The sequence below is a fragment of the Leucoraja erinacea genome, chromosome 8 (genome assembly GCF_028641065.1).
Source record: "Leucoraja erinacea ecotype New England chromosome 8, Leri_hhj_1, whole genome shotgun sequence".
Taxonomy (NCBI): Eukaryota; Metazoa; Chordata; class Chondrichthyes; order Rajiformes; family Rajidae; genus Leucoraja; species Leucoraja erinaceus.
In genome coordinates, this window is record NC_073384.1 from 12,226,625 (window position 1) to 12,248,516 (window position 21,892).

The 21,892-nt window shown below is 40.6% G+C and overlaps 1 protein-coding gene across 4 annotated transcripts in view; it reads left to right on the plus strand.

Annotated features, from left to right (window-relative positions):
- The window catches only part of ralgapa2 (Ral GTPase activating protein catalytic subunit alpha 2), a 328,019-nt gene that overhangs the window by 23,304 nt on the left and 282,823 nt on the right, over window positions 1-21,892 (plus strand). For all 4 annotated transcript variants that reach the window (XM_055638986.1, XM_055638985.1, XM_055638987.1 and 1 more), the window contains exons 2-3: window positions 19,707-19,817; window positions 19,955-20,004. In XM_055638986.1, the coding sequence (XP_055494961.1) occupies window positions 19,707-19,817; window positions 19,955-20,004 (161 nt within the window). The remainder of the gene's footprint in view (window positions 1-19,706; window positions 19,818-19,954; window positions 20,005-21,892) is intronic.

Genomic DNA, 21,892 nt, shown 5'->3' on the forward strand with positions numbered 1-21,892 from the left:
TTATTCAGCTGTGGATATTTCAGCACCAATCCTGGAGAAAACATCTCCCTTAAGTCACTTATAAGTGCACTTTTATGCCCCAGCCTATTTAGTGTTTGTTTTCCATTTGTCATTGTTCTTGTATGGTTGGCGACCTGTTCAAGCACTCAGTTTGTGTATATTTGCTGCCATGCATCAGTGCAGCTTTTATTATATTGCATCTCGTCATTACTTGTAGTATAACTGACTATTCTCTAAAGCTTGCAGGCATAAATGTATTTGGTATGGCCAGCTGTCATGTGACATGACAGGAACACATCAAGCAGTAATATCCTTGCTTATTTCAGCTAAATTTCCTGGTCTTTAGTATCATGCTGAAAAACAAAGGCATTTTACCCTCTTTTTTTTTCTGCACTGCCAGTCCCAGCTATCGGGCAATAGTGTATTTCTTATAAGATTCTGGTGAAAGGAAGCCGGCCCATATTTCACAATGTTATTTCAATGCAAAAACTCTTCATTATTATAAACTGCAGCAAGCAAAGAAACATTCTCTAATTTGTCAGATTATGTTCTAATCCCAAGAATTAGTTTAGTGAATAGCAGTTTACCAATCGAACACTGGAGGGTGGCAAATGTTGGGCCTCTATTCAAGAAGGGCTGCAGGGGAAATACTGGGGGCGATAGGTCGGTGAGCTTAACATCTGTAGTTGGAAAGTTACTAGAGAGTATTCTGAGGGATAGGTTATACAAGCATTTGGATGTACATGGGCTGATTAGGGATAGTCAGCATAGTTTTGTACGTGGAAGGTCGTGTCTCACAAATCTGAGTTTTTTGAAGACGTGACCAAAAAGGTCAATGAGGGCAGAGCTTTAAATGTTATATACATGGATTTCAGTAAGGCATTTGACAAGATTCCACATGGTATGCTGCTCTGGAAGGTTAAATCGCAAGGGATCCAAGGAGAGATAGCTGAATGGATAGCAAATTGGCTTCATGGAAGGAAGCAGGTGGAAGGTTTCTTCATGGACTGGAGGCCTATGATTAGTGGTGTGCCTCAGGGTTCGCTACTGGTTCTGTTACTGTTTGTCATCTACATCAATGATTTGGATGAGAACATACAGGGCAAGATTAGCAAGTTTGCTGATGTTACAAAAGTTAGTGGTTTTGCAGATAGTGAAGATGGTTGTGAACGATTGCAGCAGGATCCGGATCGAATGGCCAGGTGGGCGGAGGAATGGTTGATGGAATTTAATACAGAGAAGTGTGAGGTGTTCCATTTTGGGTCGTCAAACAAGGGCATGACCTAAACGGTGGATGGTAGGTCTCTGGGGAGTGTTGTAGAACAGAGGGATCTAGGCGTAAAGGTGCATGGTTCCTTGAAGGTGGAGTCACAGATAGATAAGGTGGTCAAAAACGCTTCTGGCACTTTGGCCTTCATCAGTCAGCGTATTTGGGAAATAAGCTGGGAGGTCATGTTGCAGTTGTACAAGAGTTGGCATTTAGAGTATTGTGTTCAGTTCTCAGCACCATGTTATAGGACAAATTGTTATGCTTGAAAGGGTTCAAAGAAGATTTACGAGGATGTTGCCAGAACTAGACAGTGGTGGGTGTATGGAACAAGCTGCCAGAGGAGGTAGTTGAGGTTGGGAATATCCAAAAGTTTAAGAAACCGTTAGACAGGTACATGGATAGGATAGGTTTGGAGGGATATGGACCAAGCACAGGCAGGTGGGACTTGTGTAGCTGGGACATGTTGGCCGGTGTGGGCAAGTTGTGCCAAAGGGCCTGTTTCCCCGCTGTATCACTCCATGACTATGTCTCTACCAACCTGCAAGATATTTATTTTTATGGGTGTGGAAACCTACATTGCACATGGTACTACAAGTGTGATTTCACAGCCGGACTCTAGTACTCCAACACCAATCTCTGGTCTCCACCCTGCAATATATGCCAATGTGCAATGTGCCTTCCAAACTGTTTATTGTATCTGCCTTTTTCTACCTGCAAGCCTGAGTTGCGCACTAGTTTTACTGGTTACTCATTCGAAAATACTAAATTAATCAAATTTTTCTTGGTCAAGTAAACAACACATTTCCTGAATTATATTCCTGCTGTCACTTTTTTGTCTGCCAACTGCAAATATTTGACATTTGCATTGATTATTTATTGTACACTCATTGCTGAAGACGGTGTAAGTAATGGATATGTTCATTATTGCCACACCCAGGTTACTAGGCTTGCTCAGAACTATAAAACAACCTTAAGCGAGCTAGTACATAGTGTTCTTAAAAAGGAAAATTAGAAATAAAGCATGAGAGCAATAAAATAATCACTTCATCTATATTTATTGAAATAAATGTTCTGATTGTCTTGCAGAAACCTGGGAAGTCCCTGGCTGCTATTGATATTATTTGATAATGCTTTGTGGTGTTTTGGATACGAGTGGAGTTTGTTGTAGGGATGGCAAAGGTGGTCAGCAACATTTAACTTCTGGGATTCTTCCATTTAAGTTTTAAGCTTATCCATTTCACTTCTCCCAGTGGATGGTGTTTTGAGCTATTTTGAGGATTAACATGTTTCATGTCATACTTTATAAACCATGCCATTCTGTGACCATGGATCCTTTAATGGCAGTCACTGCAAATAGCTGCACATCGTATAGGTTTGCTTTCATATCTGTATAGTTATTGCTTTCTGGAAATTATCCCAAGACTCTAACAGAGTAATTCCGAATTTCAAATGTTTCCTGCATTTGCATTCATGCTGTCTGTCTTGATTTTGTCCGGCTTCTGTTGATGGTTGTCAATCACATACATTGCTTAAAAATGAATGTTATATTTGCATTGTGCAATGTGGTGATGCTCTCTAGTTTTGTTACAAACAATAGACTTATTTCCATGAATTCTATTTGGCATTGAAAGTGTGGATGCCTTTCTGCAGCATTGGTGTAAATCTCTCAATCATAGTAAATTTACTATGGGCAGTGCTAGAGAGGACGATTTTTTTTGTGTGTCATGAAAAAGTATGTTTAGTTTAGTTTGTTATTGTCGCGTGTATCGAGGTACAGAGAAAGGCTTTGTTGCATGCTTTCCAGTCAGCAAAATGATTATACATGATTACGAACAAGTCGCCATCAGTAAACAGATACAGAATGAAGGGTATAATGTTTGGTGCAAGATAAGCTACTGAGGTTATGACTGCATTATTCAATCCATATTTTCTCACATTGTTTATGGAACATCAACCAGTGCAAGGACATCATTATGTTTAGGGATGGTAACGTTGAAGGAAATAGATCCAATGATTCTTGCAATGGGAAATCTTTAATAATTGGCAGCAATTAAAAGGAATGTTAAACAGCATTACAATTTAAAAAGGGAGGGAGAGAGAAAACGGGGAATTACAGACCAGTTAGTCTAACATCGGTGGTGGGGAAAATTCTGGAATCAGTTATTAAAGATGGGATAGCAGCACATTTGGAAAATGGTGAATTCATGGATTTATGACAGGTAAATCATGTCTGACGAATCTTATAGAATTTTTCGAGGATATAACTAGTAGAGTGGATAAGGGAGGACCAGTGGATGTGTTATATCTGGACTTTCAGAAGGCTTTCGACAAGGTCCCACATAAGAGATTAGTATACAAACTTAAAGCACATGGTATTGGAGGTTCAGTAGTGATGTGGATAGAGAACTGGCTGGCAAACAGGAAGCAAAGAGTGGGAGTAAACGGGTCCTTTTCAGAATGGCAGGCAGTGACTAGTGGGGTACCGCAAGGCTCAGTGCTGGGACCCCAGCTATTTACAATATATATTAATGATCTGGATGAGGGAATTGAATGCAACATCTCGAAGTTTGCGGATGACGCGAAGCTGGGGGGCAGTGTTAGCTGTGAGGAGGATGCTAGGAGGCTGCAAGGTGACTTGGATAGGTTGGGAGAGTGGGCAAATGCATGGCAGACGCAGTATAATGTGGATAAATGTGAGGTTATCCACTTTGGTGGCAAAAACAGGAAAGTAGACTATTATCTGAATGGTGGCCGATTAGGAAAAGGGGAGATGCAACGAGACCTGGATGTCATGGTACACCAGTCATTGAAAGTAGGAATGCAGGTGCAGCAGGCAGTGAAGAAAGCAAATGGTATGTTAGCATTCATAGCAAAAGGATTTTGAGTATAAGAGCAGGGAGTTTCTACTGCAGTTGTACAGGGTCTTGGTGAGACCACACCTGGAGTATTGCGTACAGTTTTGGTCTCCTAATCTGAGGAAAGACATTCTTGCCATAGAGGGAGTACAGAGAAGGTTCACCAGACTGATTCCTGGGATGGCAGGACTTTCATATGAAGAAGGACTGGATAGACTCGGCTTGTACACGCTGGAATTCAGAAGATTGAGGGGGGATCTTATAGAAACTTACAAAATTCTTAAGAGGTTGGACAGGCTAGATGCAGGAAGATTATTCCCGATGTTGGGGAAGTCCAGAACTAGGGGTCACAGTTTAAGGATAAGAGGGAAGTCTTTTAGGACCGAGATGAGAAAATCATTTTTTACACAGAGAGTGGTGAATCTGTGGAATTCTCTGCCACAGAAGGTAGTTGAGGCCAGTTCATTGGCTATATTTAAGAGGGAGTTAGATGTGGCCCTTGTGGCTAAAGGGATAAGGGGGTATGGAGAGAAGGCAGGGATGGGATACTGAGTTGGGTGATCAGCCATGATCATATCGAATTACGGTGCAGGCTCGAAGGGTCGGATGGCCTACTCCTGCACCTATTTTCTATGTTTCTATGATTTACAACATCAATCCTGTCAGTAGCGCATGGTCTTTTGGGGAACTCCAGCACTTTATCCAGTTTAGAGAGACAGCATGTAAGCAGGCCCTTTGGCACACGGAGTCCACGCCGACCATCGATCACCCGCACACTAGTTCTATCCAACACATCAGGAACAGTTTACAGACGCTAATTAGCCTACAAACCTCCACATCTTTGGAGTGTTGGAGGAAACCGAAGCACCTGGAGAAAGTCCATGCAGACTCCATATAGACAGCACCCGTAGTCAGGATCGGACTCTGGTGTCTGGTGCTGTGAGGCAGCATCTCTACCGCTGCGCCACCATGTCGTCCTTGTATAAGTTCTTGAAGATTTCACATTATGGTTGCTTCATACAGTGCATGTTTATTCATTTTTGTGTTCAGCCAAATGTTCCGTTTCAAAGAACAACACCTTTTCCCTAACAATTACGTAGTTTTCAAGATTTTGTGATGGGCTTCATGAACAATATCTGCAATGGTTTCCATTAGCGACTGCGGGATGCAATGTGATTCCTTCACAGCACAAGCTCAGGGATAAATATAATTATGTTAATTATAAACTTCATGCAAATCGCATAGTCTTTGTGCAATAGTATGAGAGAACTGGTTCTCTGCTTCAATTTTGTGTTACTGAATTTCTGTTTGTTTACAATGTAGTATTATTTTGTTTTGTGGTTCAGATTTCACTCTGTCAATGTTTTGGTTACTTGCATTCATACTCACGTAAATGATGTACATTTCGCAACCTTTTATTCTGTCCAGCGAGGTTTAAGGGATGGAATGACAAGAAAGGTAATCAGGCAGATTGAAATTCTCTGGTTGAATTGAAACATTATGATTGTACTCTACGATGCTAAGCACTGAGCGTTCATAGCCATATAAGGAATGATTTGTTAACAATGAGTGTGAATGAGCCAAAGCAACTGCAAACTTTATACACACACACAGGTAGGGTTTGGAACGTTAACAATCTGTAGACTTCAGAGACACAGCATGGAAACAGACTCTTCAGTCTACCGGGTCCCCGCCGACCAGCGATCATCTGTACACTAGAACTATACTAGGTACAATTTTACCAAAGCCAATTGATGTTAAACAAATACGCCTTTTGAATGTGGGAGGAAACCGAAGCACCAAGAGAGCGTACAAACTCCATACAGACAGGCCCAAAGTCAGGATTGAACCCAGGTCTCTAGTGCTGTAAGGCAGTAACTCTACCCCTGCACCACTCTGTCGCTCAAAATAGTTTGGACTTTCTTTGCACCTTGTACTGATCAAAGAATTTGACACTGCTCATTTAAGCAAGTGCTTACCTTTGCAACATGAGATTGTAGTTTGAATTTGACGTATATCCTCATCACATTAGTATCTCATTTGCTGCACAGGCCTGTGTTGTATGTCATGGCTGATAGTGTGCTTTCAAATCCTTGGAGATTCTGAAACAACAGAGCTGTGCTCACTTTGAAGTTGAGGTTCTTGAATCAGAAAACTCAATCTTGATCAGAGAAGCTGTTAAGGCCCGGTCCCACTTAGGCGACTTCTTTGTCGAGTTTAGGAGACTCTGCGCTCACCACATGGTCGCAGGAGGTCTCCTTCATGGTCTGGAGGAGTTCCCGCATTCTGGGAACTAGTCGCGGCATCAGCATGGTCGGCGGAAAATTTTCAACATGTTGAAAAGTTTTCTGTGACCAAAAATTGGTCGCCATGGAGAAAATCGATACTTTTGTAGTCGTAGGCCTAGTCGTAGTGGGTCGCCACGTTATCGTAGGTAGTCGTGATGGTAGTCTTAGTTAATCGCCTTTGCTGACCGGTCATTTTCATTGGCTCATTGTGGAAAACAAGGAATGTAAACAGCAGCACATGATGCGCTGTCATTCCAGTGCGCGGTCATTGCGCAATTTTTCTTTCAGTGGATCAGACGGTGTGAGACATGGCTCCGAGGAGAAAGCTTCAGCGCAGGGGCAGGGCACGACCCTCAACACCACCCTCCAGGCTGTTGCCTATTTCCTTCGCTCCATAGATGCTGCTGCACCCGCTGAGTTTCTCCAGCATTTTTGTGTACCCGTTATCAACATTTGTTTGTTTATAAGACGTGTATGTTTAATTACCAATAAAGGAAATCCCTGGCTTTTTAACCTCAAATTGATGCATGAATATCATTCTTTTTCATAGTAGTCCCTCATGTTATCACTTATATCTCATATTTCATTTCTCATATATTTAGATAATTGAAACTCACACAAACACAAGTAATGGAATGCACTGTATTTAAAGTTTGACTTTTCACATTTATTTTGATGAAGAAAACAGACACAAGCACTTCAAATGTACTGCATTTAAAGGGATTTTATTTTTATACATCTCGAACAAGCAATACAATAAATTTAAAAGAACATGTTTGAAAAATAGAACGTCATTCTTTTAGGTGATCTTACGACTATAGATTCGTAGCCAGTCGTAGCTTGCGTAGCTTGCTTTCTGTGATCGTGGGTGTAGTCGTCTGTAAGTGGAAGGTGGTCGTCTTCAGTCCCCACTATTGGGTCGCCAATTGTCACAAGTGCATCGGCGATATAGTCGTAGGATGTCTTCTACATAGTCGTAGGATGCGTTTGATAATTCACTTTTTTAGCGATTCAACAAGACTATGACAGTCGCCTGCACTCGCAAAGGAAGTCGCCGAATGCCCCTGTCCCACTTAGGAAACCTCTCTGGAGACTTTGCGCCCCACCCAAGGTTTCCATGCCGGTCCCGGAGGTTGCAGGTGGTTGCCGGAGGTTACAGGCAGGGAGACTGACAAAATCCTCTGGGAACCGCACGGAAACCTTGGGTGGGGCGCAAAGTCTCCAGAGGTTTCCGTTCAGGTTTCCTAAGTGGGACAGGGGCATTAGTGGGACGGGCCCTTTAGATAGCGAGATTCTTCTGCAAACTCAATCTGATCCCCAGTATTTAGCTTTGGAACTATTGACTAATAATTTCATTATTTGCTGGTGTTGTATTGCCACCTGTGATTGCTTGATTGGTTGTACGCATCAATACAGATGCAACCCATGTCATTAATTTTTCAATTCTCACTAATATGAGTGAACAAGTGTTGAAGTGTTTTTTGTGAACAAAGGAATCCTGTGGTATGACAAAAGTGCTGGAAAAACTCAGCGGGTGGGGCAGCATCTATGGAGCAAAGGAAATAGGCAATGTTTCGGGCCGAAACGTTGCCTATTTTCTTCGATCCATAGATGCTGCTGCACCCGCTGAGTTTCTCCAGCAATTTTGTCTACCATTGATTTTCCAGCATCTGCAGTTCCTTCTTAAACAAAATCCTGTGGTATGGTTGTGGTACTGACTGTGAACAAAGGTCAATGACATGTAGCTTGTGCTTGATACCTTTCTAATGGCAATAAACCCATCTGTCAATTTTGTATGGATGCCATTGAAAGCAAGCAGTGCATATGTGATCTCTGCAATGGATAGAGCTGACGGTGTGTTGAAACTCCAATATCAAATTCATCTGATATCACATCACATAGAACATTGTACTAATGTTGTTTGATTTGAATGTCATTTGCAATGGAAATATTCCAAGAACTATCAAAGATCCTTACTCAGGCTTTCCTATGGTTAGAATAGGGTAACAGTTCAATGATAGTTCAATCAATGTTACCTCCACTGATGTAGTGAAAAATGATTAACAGTGGAGATCATTTGAGGTTTGTTCACTCGTCATTTAGACAGATGAGCCTTTATCAAGTGTGTTGATTTATGAATTGCAAATGTACACTTTCCCCACAGCTGAGCGCTCTACCAAATGACAGATGCCTGCTCCACAGAATCAGAAAATTATTATATCACAGAAGGCGGCTATTTAGCACTCGGTCTATGTTCTATCTGTGTAAATGCAATTCAGTTAGCCCTGTCACCCTGCTCTTTTTTTTCCCATCCTACATTTTTTTTCCTTTTCAGATACTTATTCCATGTCCATTTCAATGTTTCAATTGAATCTGTTCACTACTATCCGCACCATGTGGATTATCACCGGCTGCCTACGCCCTTCTCCGACGGATCTTCTGCCGGTGCTCGCAGGTATCGCACCCGCCAAGCTTCACAGAGAGTACTTCACCCACAGGCTGGTGTGCAAGGCCCCATTGGACACCGAACACCCTCTGCACCACCTCGCCCAGGACTAACAGCAACTGGGACCTCAACGCCTGTCGCCCCTCCTCTCGTCACGCAGCGACCCTCTGTGGCTCCTGTTTCAACACACTAGGTGCATGGAGAACCAGCTGGTAACAGACTTTGAGACCTCCGCAATTCACTGTCGCACCGAACACCACAGCCCCATCCATCTGCCCCGCAAAGAGTGGGTCGCCCTGAACTGGCTCCGTACAGGGGTCGGCCGGTTCAACGCCAATATGCATCGCTGGGGGCTGCGTTCTTCAACAGCCTGCATGTGTGGAGCAGACCAACAAACACTGCAGCACGTCATTTTTGACTGCGCTGTCCTCCGTCCCCCTGGTGGAGGGGTAGACCTCATGGCCCTCGACAACAGCACATTGAACTGGCTACAGCGCCTGGAAGGCGTTACATAACCTCTGCTGCCTCAAACGCAAGCAGAAGAAGAAGAAGCAGCAGCAGACCATTCCAGATCAGTTATTTCTGATCCCTGAATCAGCTACAGCACCTTGAGTTCTATTGCACAATGTTGGCAGAATAGATAACTTCTTCAAAACAGTTAGACACAGTGTTGAAATAACTAAGTGGGTCAGGCAGCAACTCTGGAGAAAATGGATGGGTGACGTTTCAGGTCGGGACCCTTCTTCAGACTGAAAGTAGATGGGAGGGAACTGGAGGTATGAAAAGGCCAGAACAAAGCGGGGCCGGCAACAGATGACCAAGGAAGGGTGGAGCCCATAATGATCCATTGTTGGCTGTGGAAGAGGTGATGATGAAGGGATTCAAGAATGCAAACTAGTAGGGTGGGGGAGGGGGGAAGAGGGAATGCAGAGGTTACTTGAAATTGGAGAAATTAACGGTCATATCGTTAGATTGTAAGAAAGAACTGCAGATGCTGGTAAAATCGAAAGTAGACACAAAGCTGGAGTACCGCAGCGGGTGAGGCAGCATCTTTGGAGAGAAGGAATGGGCGATGTTTCGGGTCAAGACTCTTCTTCAGTCTTCTTCAACTGTAAACTGTCAAAGCCAAATTACTTTATTTCTTTGGGTGTAGGAGGATGAGGAGTGATCTTATAGAGATGTATAAAATCATGAGGTGAGGGTGGCAAGGTGGCGCAGTGGTAGAGTCGTGCCTTACAGCGTTTGCAGCACCAGAGACCCGGGTTCAATCCCGACTACGGGTGTTGTCTGTACGAAGTTTGTACGTTCTCCCCGTGAACGTACAAACGTACAAAATGCATTTTAAAAGACTTAAAATGCATTTGGATAGGTAAGGTTTAGAGGGACACAAGACAAATGCTCGTAAATGTGACTAGCTTAGATGAGGTATCTTGGTTGGCGTGGATGAGTTGGGCCAAAGGGCCTGTTTCCATGCTGTATGACACTGAATCCATTTACAGCATTGAGTTCTGCATGTCTTGATAATGCTGCCAATGGGCCTCAGTTTGATGAAGAGGTCTGACTTGCCATTTTTTTTGTCCTGTGAATCTACTGAGAGATGTATCAATTGGTATTTCCGCACAAACTGCTCTGTTCTCTGAAAGATCTTGTTAACTTGAGGAGCTCGAGCAGATTGATGTTTATTATTCCCCAAAGACTTTCTGTCAGAATTGTTATGATATGCACCATTCATTGATCTGCACTTTCATCTACTTCTCAAAAGCAGAAAATTCTCATACGTCTGCAATAATAACAATTTTTCTTTCGCTTTGTGCCTCATTTATGGAAAATAATTGTCTTTTTTTAAAATAATATTTTTATTAGAAGCAAACACTTATGGTAAAAACATTTCATGCATATCAGTCATACATTATTAATATTATCAATTATGGATTGATTCTACTTCTAGTTTTTTTTAATAGATAGAGAGTAAGAAAGAGAGAGAAAAAAACCCCACATATGTCAAGATAAAAAAAAGAATGGAATGATTTACTAATAATACATCATAATACAAATAATTGTCTTATAGAGCAATCTGATTTTGCATGAAACGTATAGCCAGTGCAGTTTTTGTTTCAATTTAGTCTTGGTGATAGATAATATTTTGTCAATATTCTGCAGTAACTGGAGTTTAAACTGGCAGCGTAGGGAGGCATGGTGGCGCAACGGTAGAGTTGCTGCCCTTCAGGGCCAGAAACCTGGGTTCAACCCTGACTATGAGTGCTGTCTGTATGGAGTGTGTATGTTCTCCCTGTGACTGTGGGTTTTCTCCGGGTGCTCCAGTTTTCTTCCACATTCCAAAGATGTACAGGTTTGTAAGTTAATTGGCTTTGGCAAAGATTGTAACTTGTCCCTAGTGTGTAGAATAGTGCTGGTGTACGGGGTGATTGCTGATTGGCACAGACTCGGTGGGCCGGAGGGCCTGCTTCTGCACTTTATCTCTAAACTAAATAAACTAAGCTGAGATTCCAAATCCTGTCCTTGCCATCAAATCTGCAAAGTCACATTTATTTGCAAGATGTACTGGTCAATACCCAGACAGCACCATGCTCCATGAGCATCAATAGCTATGAGATTTGGTGCAGCCCATGCCTTTATAAATGTAGAGGTAGTTCTACTATAACACTTTAGTTGCATTCCTAAGAAACCTTGTGCAATAGAAAATCACGTCATAAAATCATTTGTGTCAACAGCGGAAAGTATTATGGGGCTGTCCCACTGTACGAGGTAATTCAAGAGTTCTCCCGAGTTTCCCCTGATTCGAACTAGGAGAATTATGGTAATAGCCGCTCGTAGGTACTCGGGGCTCTCGTGGACATTTTACAACATGTTGAAAAATCTTCACGAGTCTTCCCGAGCTTATTGCGTTTCCCGAGTACCTTCCGTCAGCGTTGCGAGCCTCTGAGAGATGTCCCGAGCTCCGACGTATCCGCTCCGTACATTCTACGTGCTTACCACAAGTTTTTTTTTTTTTTTAAACCTGGGAGAGCTCTTGAATTAGCTTGTACAATGGGACAGGTCCTTTAGGGGCTAGAGGTTCAGATTCTTCATAAGAAAGGTATTTGTTTGGCAGAATTTTCAAAAGTGAGTCTTTATAATAGCAATAAGTTTATTTGTTATGGCAAGCTAAAAATACTAAAGGCTGTATGTTACGATGTCCAATAGAGTATCGATGCACAAGTGTCAACAGAAGCGATTACTTGTCAGTTTCAATGGTCACCCGCGGTTAAAGTAGCAGCTTATGAGACAATGGTGTCTGATTACTGCCCAAGGTCACATGGAAACCTTTTTGTCCCTTTATGCTGGGAACATCTTTCTGGGGACATCTGCCTGTCAAGTCCCAAAATTATGTGGTCCTCTAATTCTCAATCAGAATCAAGTTATAAACAATTCAGCCTGGAAAATATAAATAATGTTCCCCAATTCATCATTTGTGTTATATCCATTTCTGTTATGGAAGCTTGCGTTACAGCATAATTACCTGTAGTAAAGTTAGTTTGTGTGAACATGTCGATCATGACCGTTATTTTTGATGTTGGTTCACGTGAATGAAAATGTATGTCAGGTATTGCAAGATGCTATCCAAGCTAATCCTTCCATCCAGTTCTAGGTTCAAAGCCTTGCGGTTCATGGCTCTTTAGCTATGCATCAAATAACTTTTTAACTGTGATGATGAGGCTTTCTGCCTCTACCTATCCTGGCTGTGAGTCTCATTTTTATGGTACATTCTGCTTTTTTCTGCTTGCAGCTGTATTTTGAAATGTTCAAAACTTTTCAGCGACAGTTGGCGCCCGTGGGCTTGGTGCCAACGATCGTAGCCTGACATAGGTGCTGTTGCCAGGATAATGTAGGTTGTCGCCAGGATGATGTAGGTTGTCGCCGGTGCTGACTTTGGTGAATTCCATTGGCGACTACCTACGTCAACCGAACTGAATTGTCTTACCTTGTCGTAGCTTGTCGCGGGTGGAAGTCCTAATGGTCGGCGGTTGTCGGTAGCTTGCCGTAGCTTGACGTCGACTAGGAGGTAGGTTGTTGCAGACATTGTCGTGTGGGGGGGGGGCCTCCAGTCGCTGTTTTTTTGCCGACCTTCTGCAACTAACAGTCGCCGAAAAAATCGCCCAAGTGGGACAGGCCCATAAGTCCATTGCACTTTTTAACAAGGCCTGTGCTGGGAAGGAGATGGGGGATAGGGGAGTAGGGGAAAAGATGAATCAATCCTATTATATGAAAGTTTCAAGTGTATTTATTTTATAAATTTTATGATCATGTCCTTAACTGAATTAATTTTTTTTGCTCAATTGAAAATTAACTTTAGATATACATTAATTTAACTGTTACAATAAATTATTAGCATTTTGAATGACAGCTACTTGAGACTTTCAAATGATGATTGATAGTTTTTCCAAGGTATTTTAAGAATATGAACTTTACAGAAACATCTTTCATTTCTGGTTAGAATCTTTATTTAAGCAAATAAATGGTCATTATTTGTGGCACTCAAATACATCAGCATCTTGATGTTGACAAAGTATTATTTTTGTATGGTTATTGATTAATGAGCATTATTAATGATAAAAGGGGTATGCATCATTGTTAACAATATATAACTTGATTTTTGCTTGTGATAAACATACCCAAATGACAAACAGAATGTTTTTCCAATCAAATCTTATATTATGGTGGAACCAAAAATCGTACTTACTGCAAATTATCTTGAGACCATCGCATTGTTTGCAAAAACCTGTGATTTCAGTTATATGGGCAAGTTTGGCCGAAGGGCCTTTTTCCACACTGTATCACTCTGACTATGACTCTTATGAAGTGGAGAAAAAAAGTCTGCTGTTTTAAAATATGAAAGTTGTCTATACACAGCAAGTATTTTACTCTATCTTATTTGATTAAAAACAAATTAATTCAATTTAAGTTTAATTAAAAAAAAACTATTTAGTAGGTTTGTACTTTTTCTTGGTTCGTCATTTTGTATTGAATTTTTCCTTTATTGTGTCAGTTACCAGTTTACTCCAATTTTTCCCCTTGCATCATCCCCTTCAGAAATGTTTCGGTCTTTGGTCTGAAGAAGGGTCCTGAATGAAAATTTAATGAAATTTGTTTTTCGACCGTTCGGTTTGTGTTTGAGTTGTATCCCACAGGATATGTATGGGAGTTAAATCCATTTTGTATTGGCAGGCTATAATTAGTGAAGCATGGCAGTGATTAGCGCATATTCTTCAATTATTTAGCATCCAAATCAATGACCTAAGTGATTGGACAAAACATAACCAAACAAAGATGGATGAGAAAATGAGTTGTGAGGAGGACACTGAGATTTCAAAGGGAGTTGAACTGATTTATGCCTGTGGCCAGATAATCTGTAATTTAGGGAAATGAAAAGTTATCTTTTTTGGTTCGGAGAAAAATAGAAAACCATATTATTTTTGCAAAAAAATAAAATGTTATTTGCGGAGATATGTGTGGCATTGTAGATGTTATTTTCCAAATATATAACTTCTTTAATGTAGAAAAAAAATTGATGGGAGGATTATTGACATATCGATGCTGAACCAGAAGGAAATATTTGTATGTCCTGGAGCTTAGGATGCTTTGGAAGCTGAAGGCATGGTCATAAATGATAGCTATACAGTTTATATCAGCTTATATGTGGGGATATTTGGAAATTTGGAATTACAACCGCTGCAAATTGTAAGGTTATGGGACTGGAAAAGGTTACAAAGATAGAGTGAAAGCAATTTGAAAACAAGTATGAGGTTTTAAAAACGAGGCATTGCTTACCCATTGAGCACAGGATTAAGGGGTGAAACAAATTTGGAAAGGCTTACGAAATACATGGTAAATGGTAGGGAATTGAAGAATACAGTTGAACAGAGGGATCTGGGTATAACCGTGCATAGTTCCTTGAAGGTGGAATCTCATATAGATAGGGTGGTAAAGAAAGCTTTTGGTATGCTAGCCTTTATAAATCAGAGCATTGAGTATAGAAGCTGGGATGTAATGTTAAAATTGTACAAGGCATTGGTGAGACCAAATCTGGAGTATGGTGTACAATTTTGGTCGCCCAATTATAGGAAGGATGTCAACAAAATAGAGAGTACAGAGGAGATTTACTAGAATGTTGCCTGGGTTTCAACAACTAAGTTACAGAGATGGGTTGAATAAGTTAGGTCTTTATTCTCTGGAACGCAGAAGGTTAAGGGGGGACTTGATAGAGGTCTTTAAAATGATGAGAGGGATAGACAGAGTTGATGTGGACAAGCTTTTCCCTTTGAGAATAGGGAAGATTCAAACAAGAGGACATGACTTCAGAATTAAGGGATAGAAGTTTAGGGGTAATATGAGGGGGAACTTCTTTACTCAGAGAGTGGTAGCGGTGTGGAATGAGCTTCCAGTGGAAGTGGTGGAGGCAGGTTCATTGGTATCATTTAAAAATAAATTGGATAGGCATATGGATGAGAAGGGAATGGAGGGTTATGGTATGAGTGCAGGCAGGTGGGACTAAGGGGAAAAAAAGTTGTTCGGCACGGACTTGTAGGGTCGAGATGGCCTGTTTCCGTGCTGTAATTGTTATATGGTTATATGGTTATATGGAAATGAGTAGCGGAGTTTGTGCATGCGGAGTCTAGCTAAGTGTAACAGAACAGTTCCGTCTTGAGGGAAGAATGGTATGAGCATGTAAAGAGGGGGGAGAAAGCTTTGTGATTATTTTGGTCCTTTGTGCAAAGTTTGGCCTATCCACCCAAGCAAGCATATACTTTCCTCGGATGGAGTATCTAGTCCCTGGAGGATATAAGAATACAGGATTAACTCATTGAACATGTAACATTTTAAAAACGTTTTTAAAGTTAATTTTCAATACAACAAAAATATTAATTCAGTAAAGGACATGACCATAAAACCTAGAAAAAGTAGAAACTTCCAAGCTTTCAAATATCACCACACTGAAGGCGATATGAACAGCACGGTCATTTGTGATGATGCCTTCAGCTGTCAAAGCCCTTTAAGCTCTAGGATTCCCATACACTTATGTGTGGTTCACCATCAATATGCTTGTTCCACTTGATAGTTATGATAGGGAGATCTCTGAGTTTAAATATCCAGCCCACCTCCATCCAGAATTGTTAATGTCATATAATGATGTGAACAGTTTTTTATCAAAATAGTATTTTCATGGTTGCAAATGAAAGTTGGAAAATCGTGACTTAACGTAGAACAAATAAACTTTAATTTTAATGTAAATGAGCCTATTTTGTTAATAACAGGGTTCAATGATTATTGGTACTGAAATTTCCAATGTAGTTGAATTAAAGGACAAGACAAGGGATTGTGCTTTGGTGGTTTATGTGGGGCAGTTGGTGGAATGTCAGGGCTGCCAACATTGGGTGAGAGTTAGGAGTGGGAAATTGCGAGAGATCAAGCTCGAGAGAGCGCAGCGCCTGAGATGGGGGGGTGGGGGCAGGTTGTGGGAGGGGGTCCACCCTCCCATTGGTACGGAGCTTTTGCATTTTTCAGCTTGAAATTGTGCAATCTGGTGCAATCTAGTAGCGAGTCTTTTAATTTACACTTGAATGCAATATTTATGCTTTAAATTGGATTAGCTATGAATAAGGTTAGGCTAAATGACATTTCTAATTACATTCCACAGTAGAGCCGGCTCTGATCAACAGGTGGAGCGCATGAATGATCTTAGTATATTCATGTATGGAAATCAGATTATAATCAAAACACTTGGCCCATGTTGACCAACCTGGGTCTCACTGCATACCTCGCTCACAATGTACAGATAAAGGAGAACGGGCGCAACATGTATAATCAAAAATGCAATGGATTAATATTGGGTAATCATCCCAGCATATCAGCGGAGGCCCAAGTATTAGCATTACAATTAATGTCCCACAGTGCCGGAGACCCGGGTTCGAGCCTGGTCTCGGGTGCTGTCTGTGTGGAGTTTGCGCATTCTCCCTCTGACCGCGTGGGGGTGCTCCGGTTTCCTCCCACATCCCAAAGACGTGCGGGTTTGTAGGTTAATTGTCCCTCTGTAAATTGCCCCCTAGTGTGTAGGGGAGTGGATGAGAAAGTGGGATAACATAGAACCAGTGTGAACGGGTGATCGATGGTCGGATCGAACTCGAGGGGCCGAAAGGCCTGTTTCCACGCTGTATCTTTGAACTAATTATAATATTGAACAAATCAAGACTTATCTATCGGATTTGAACATGAACAATATTATCCCAAAGTTGCAGAATATTTGAATGGCATTTACTGCATAATCCCTGAGGTTATTCTTTGTAAAGTGAAGGGCAAAGTTAATCTCGACAAGTTTCATTTTCTGATGTTAATTTGTAGTTTATATTTACCATCTTGCCTTTGCTTATTTGTACCCGCGATACATGAATCCAAGACTTTGAAGATGAACAAAATATCAATTTAAAGACAGATATCAACTGATTTCCCCAATTGAGTATGAATATCGATCTCTTTAACATCCCCTTTCTCTCCATCCCTCCCCCACCCGAGTGGTACTAGCTTCAAAGTTGTCTTGTTGGGTCTCATTGTGTGAGAAGGAACTGCAGATGCTGGTTTAAACTGAAGAGAGATACAAAATGCTGGAGCAACTCAGCGTGACAGGCAGCATCTCTGGAGAGAAGGAATGGGTGAAGTTTCGGGTCGAGACCCTTAGAAGGGTCACGACCAGAAACGTTACCCATTCCTTCTCTCCAGAGCCGCAGCCTGACGCCGGTCATAAGGGCGAATTCAGGCCCGGGACTCTTGCACTGAGGCTGCTCCATGGCCGGAACTGCAGTGAGCGACTCGCCAGCCCAGCAAACACTCGCCAGTCCCCACCGCTGCTTCTGCTTCCATCCCTCCCTCAGCCCCGGCTTTTCAACACCCATGGCCCATGCACTTGATAAGAGTTTTGAAATGCTCGTTGATCACAGAATTTCTCACGACAGAGCGTGAGAAATTTATGATCAGGGTGAGAGCGTGAGAATTTGGCCAAATGCGCGATTCTCACGCTCAATGCGTGAGAGTTGGCAGCCCTGGAATGTGCAGCTCAATAAAGGGGAAGGATTTGTCACCCGCAATCCTCCTCCTCCTCCTCCCAATGAGACATGTTTCTATAAATACCAGGAATTTAAGAGATTGGTACAATATGCTTGTAAAGGGTAAGAGTCTGAGTCATGGGAGATTGAGCGTTGTGGAACATAATGCATCTCAGACTATCCCAAACTTTAAATGCTTCATTAATTAAACTAATTAATGGAATGGATTTGGAAAGGAGCATGAGTATGACGAAGAAAATCTGCCCATATTATTGAAAGCTTTTGAAGGCCTCTGCACCATTAATGTTTGTTTTGCACCATTTTTAATATACATATAAAACTTTTAAATTATTTATAATGGGTTTTGCAGGGTAGTATATTTACATATCTTTGTTCATTGTTCTGTTTCGGGACGTATGGCAATAAAATACTCTTGACTCTTGACAAAACACTCTTGACATATTACTGAGATGCTTAGTCCTGATAGCAGCAAGAACAATCTCGCACCATTGAATTAAGATTGGCTTGAAATTTTGCACATTGTCGACAGCACCTTGAAAATAATAATTTTCTACAAATGTATTTATGATTTTACTTCAGTCATGCTGTATATGAAACTACGATAATTATTACCTAAGTTTTGAGTCATCCTAATTGCCAATCGTGGTTATGATGACAATTATGGTTCCTTAAAGCTCTATCCAACACCAAAGATTGCATTATTATCATTTTTGAGAGTCCAATATAGGTTGCAAGTTGCTATATAGAATTAAAAATAAATTATCATTTCCCCCTCTCCATTAGGTAATCAATAACTATGTGTTCTCTCTTTTCCCATGACTTATTGTCTGTACTATAATACTTTCCTCATTTTCAGTTAGTATTGTTGTGCATTACCCATGCCGTAACGTAAATTGTGAAAATATTTAATATCTATAATGTATTGTGTAGGAAGGAACTCCTGTTGCTGGTTTACACCGAAGATAGACACAAAATGCTGGTGTAACTCAGCGGGACAGGCCGCATCACTGGATAGAAGGAATGGGTGACCCATTCCATCTCTCCCAAGATGCTGCCTGTCCCGCTGAGTTACTCCAGCATTTTGTGCCTATCTTTAATATAATGTCCCTGTCATTTTTATGCTAATAATTGAGTCAACCTATTTTTATATTACAATCAAGATCTGTCACCTTCTATTTTCCTCATCTGATGCCAAACACCCACGCACATCTTTATATCATGCCCAAACCTGTGAAGCAGAGACATTCTTATCATTCCTAACTACTCAGTGGAATTCATGCAATTATTGATCGGCTGTTAATGTAATGAGACATTAATAAACTTCCTGGATGTTTAAAGTGGATTGAATGGATATTACTGGATGTAATTCTATTAATGTTAATCTGCTTGTCATTATTGACATATTTATTAATAATTGGAGGGAAACTCTTTATAAAATTTGTTCATTGAGATACTGAATTGCATTACTTTTCACAACTTATATATTTTTTTGCTATCTGGGTTTAACTGACATGGCTCGTATTTATTCCCCATCCTTAATTACCTGTGATGACAGTGAATAACCACCTTGAATCATTTCAATGAACCAGCCCAATGAACATGTTATAATTAGATATTTAAATACCAAAGTGGGTGTGTTAGATTAATGAATATTCTAAATATTGATCTTTGGTATTTGTGTTACTTTTTTTTTGTTTATTTGTGACAATGTGTGTTCTTTTAATATTACAGATATTTTGGAAAGAAGTGAACTGAAGCAGTTCTTCGAAATCAACTACTCTCAGATTTATTTTATATTCTTTGAAAACCTGTGCACACTGGAAAGTAGTTTAAAACAAAAAGGTAAAAAATGTTAACCAAGTTATTCCCTTTGAATGTTGGTATCTATTAAAATTATTGAACTATCATTCAAGTAACCAAGCGTGTTATACTTCAACATGTTTAAATCACATTTTTTCTTTATTTTGGGGTTGTTTTAGGGAATAAGTCACAGAGGGAGGAGCTGGACTCCATTCTCTTTGTATTTGAGGTAGGCCACTTTTGAAAAATCTACAGATATACGAAAAGTGATTTTTAACTTCATCCATTATCTTTATGAATCTCCATGTAACGAGTATTTTCAATATTTTTCATTGCCATGTTTCTACCGATGACCTAATGATTTATAAAATATTTTCTCTCTTGCCTGCTAAGAATCAATCTATGTTCAGTAATGACATTACTGCACCATTCTCATCATATTTCTGCTAAATACTCCTTTATTGTCCAAACATCATTGTATTAAGTGCATGTGAAAGTTCAATTGAGTAATTTACCTGCATTTTACCTACTTGATTGAAGGTATGATGTAAATGCCATAGAAATTATGCAATATGTATTCATTGAAATGATGGATTTTATGAATGGAGATTTGGGGGATTAGAATTTTGAGAAAAGAGTTGTTAATTACATAGATGTGTTGGTGGGAAAACATTTTGGTCACAGAAATAATCCAAGTGACTAAAATGCTCTTGTGATTATGCAACTCGGGCTCCACAAATAGAACAGAATAAGTTATTAATGTATGTCTTAAACTTTTTTTTGAGATAAAACTGTTTTATAAAGTCTGGGAAGATAATTATTGAGATTGCCAAAACTGGGAAGTTCTTTATTTTTTTCAACTTTCATTCAACGCTAGTCTTCAGAAACTTGCTTGACAAGAAGGAATATGATAGTATGATGTTTAAGAAAACGGTGTTAAGAGGTTGAAATGATTTAAGATGATTACAAATTTCAAACCTAGTCTCAGGAAAAAGTGTCTATGAAACTACTGGATTATTGCAAATGATGGCATCTGTAGAATTGAAGGGCTGGTTAACCATTTCCATTGTAATGAGTTTGCCAACTTTGGCCAATATGTGATTTCAGATGCAACAATACAATTGAGTCTTGTTGCAGAGTTTCGACCCGAAACGTCAACCATTTCATTCACTCCATTTGCATTACTAGACCTGCTGAGATCCCCCAGCAGATTGTTGTTCCAGATTCCAGCATCTGCAGTTTCTTGTATTTCCGTGATTGAATCTTAACTGCCTTCCAAAAGCCATTTGTTTCACTGTCAGCTTGGTACGGCAATTGTATGCTGTTTTCATCACTGGCATCCATCTTCTGTGAATGAGTAATAAAATAAATAATTGTAAAGTATTCTATTGTACAAGGAGCGTTGCTCAAATAATTGTTTCTATAAGGTTAGTGTGGAATTTTAATCGAGGGAATTAAAATTTAATTCCAAGATATTTAAAGTTGTGTAATATATTGTTGCCACAAATGCTGTAATGGTGAATGCAAATCATCCAAAGGTAGACACAACATGCTGGAGTAACTCAGCAGGTCAGGCAGCATCTCTGGAGATAATGGACAGGTGACGTCATAGAAAGGTGGCATTTCGGGTCGGGGCCCTTCTTCATACTGATTGTGGCTGGGGAGGGGAAAACAGGGAAAAAAAACAGAACAAATTGAGGTCAGAAACAGGCAACCTCAGGCAGATCAGGCAACCTCAGGCGGGGTGGCTCCATTCAAAAGTGGGTTGCATGGGAGCTGAGTCCCCGGCCTGCAATGCAAATTATTTCCTGCAATTTGGGGTTTAAGGTGCAGTGGGTGGAAACGTTGTTCTCAGGCAGTTAGAGGGATATTTCATGACCCTACTGCCAAGGGATAGCTAGTGCAATTGTTTCCATTGCTGCAGATTTTTTTTTTACAAATAATGTATGATGATAGCAGCTTGGGTCTGGATCATTTGGAGATGTGTAAATCAAGTCAAGTTTATTCGTCACATACACATACGAGATGTGCAGTAAAATGAAAAGTGGTAAGGGGGGAGGCTGTGCGATCACTGGTCACTGGCCTTGGGAGTACCCGGTGAGGGAGTGGAGCAACTG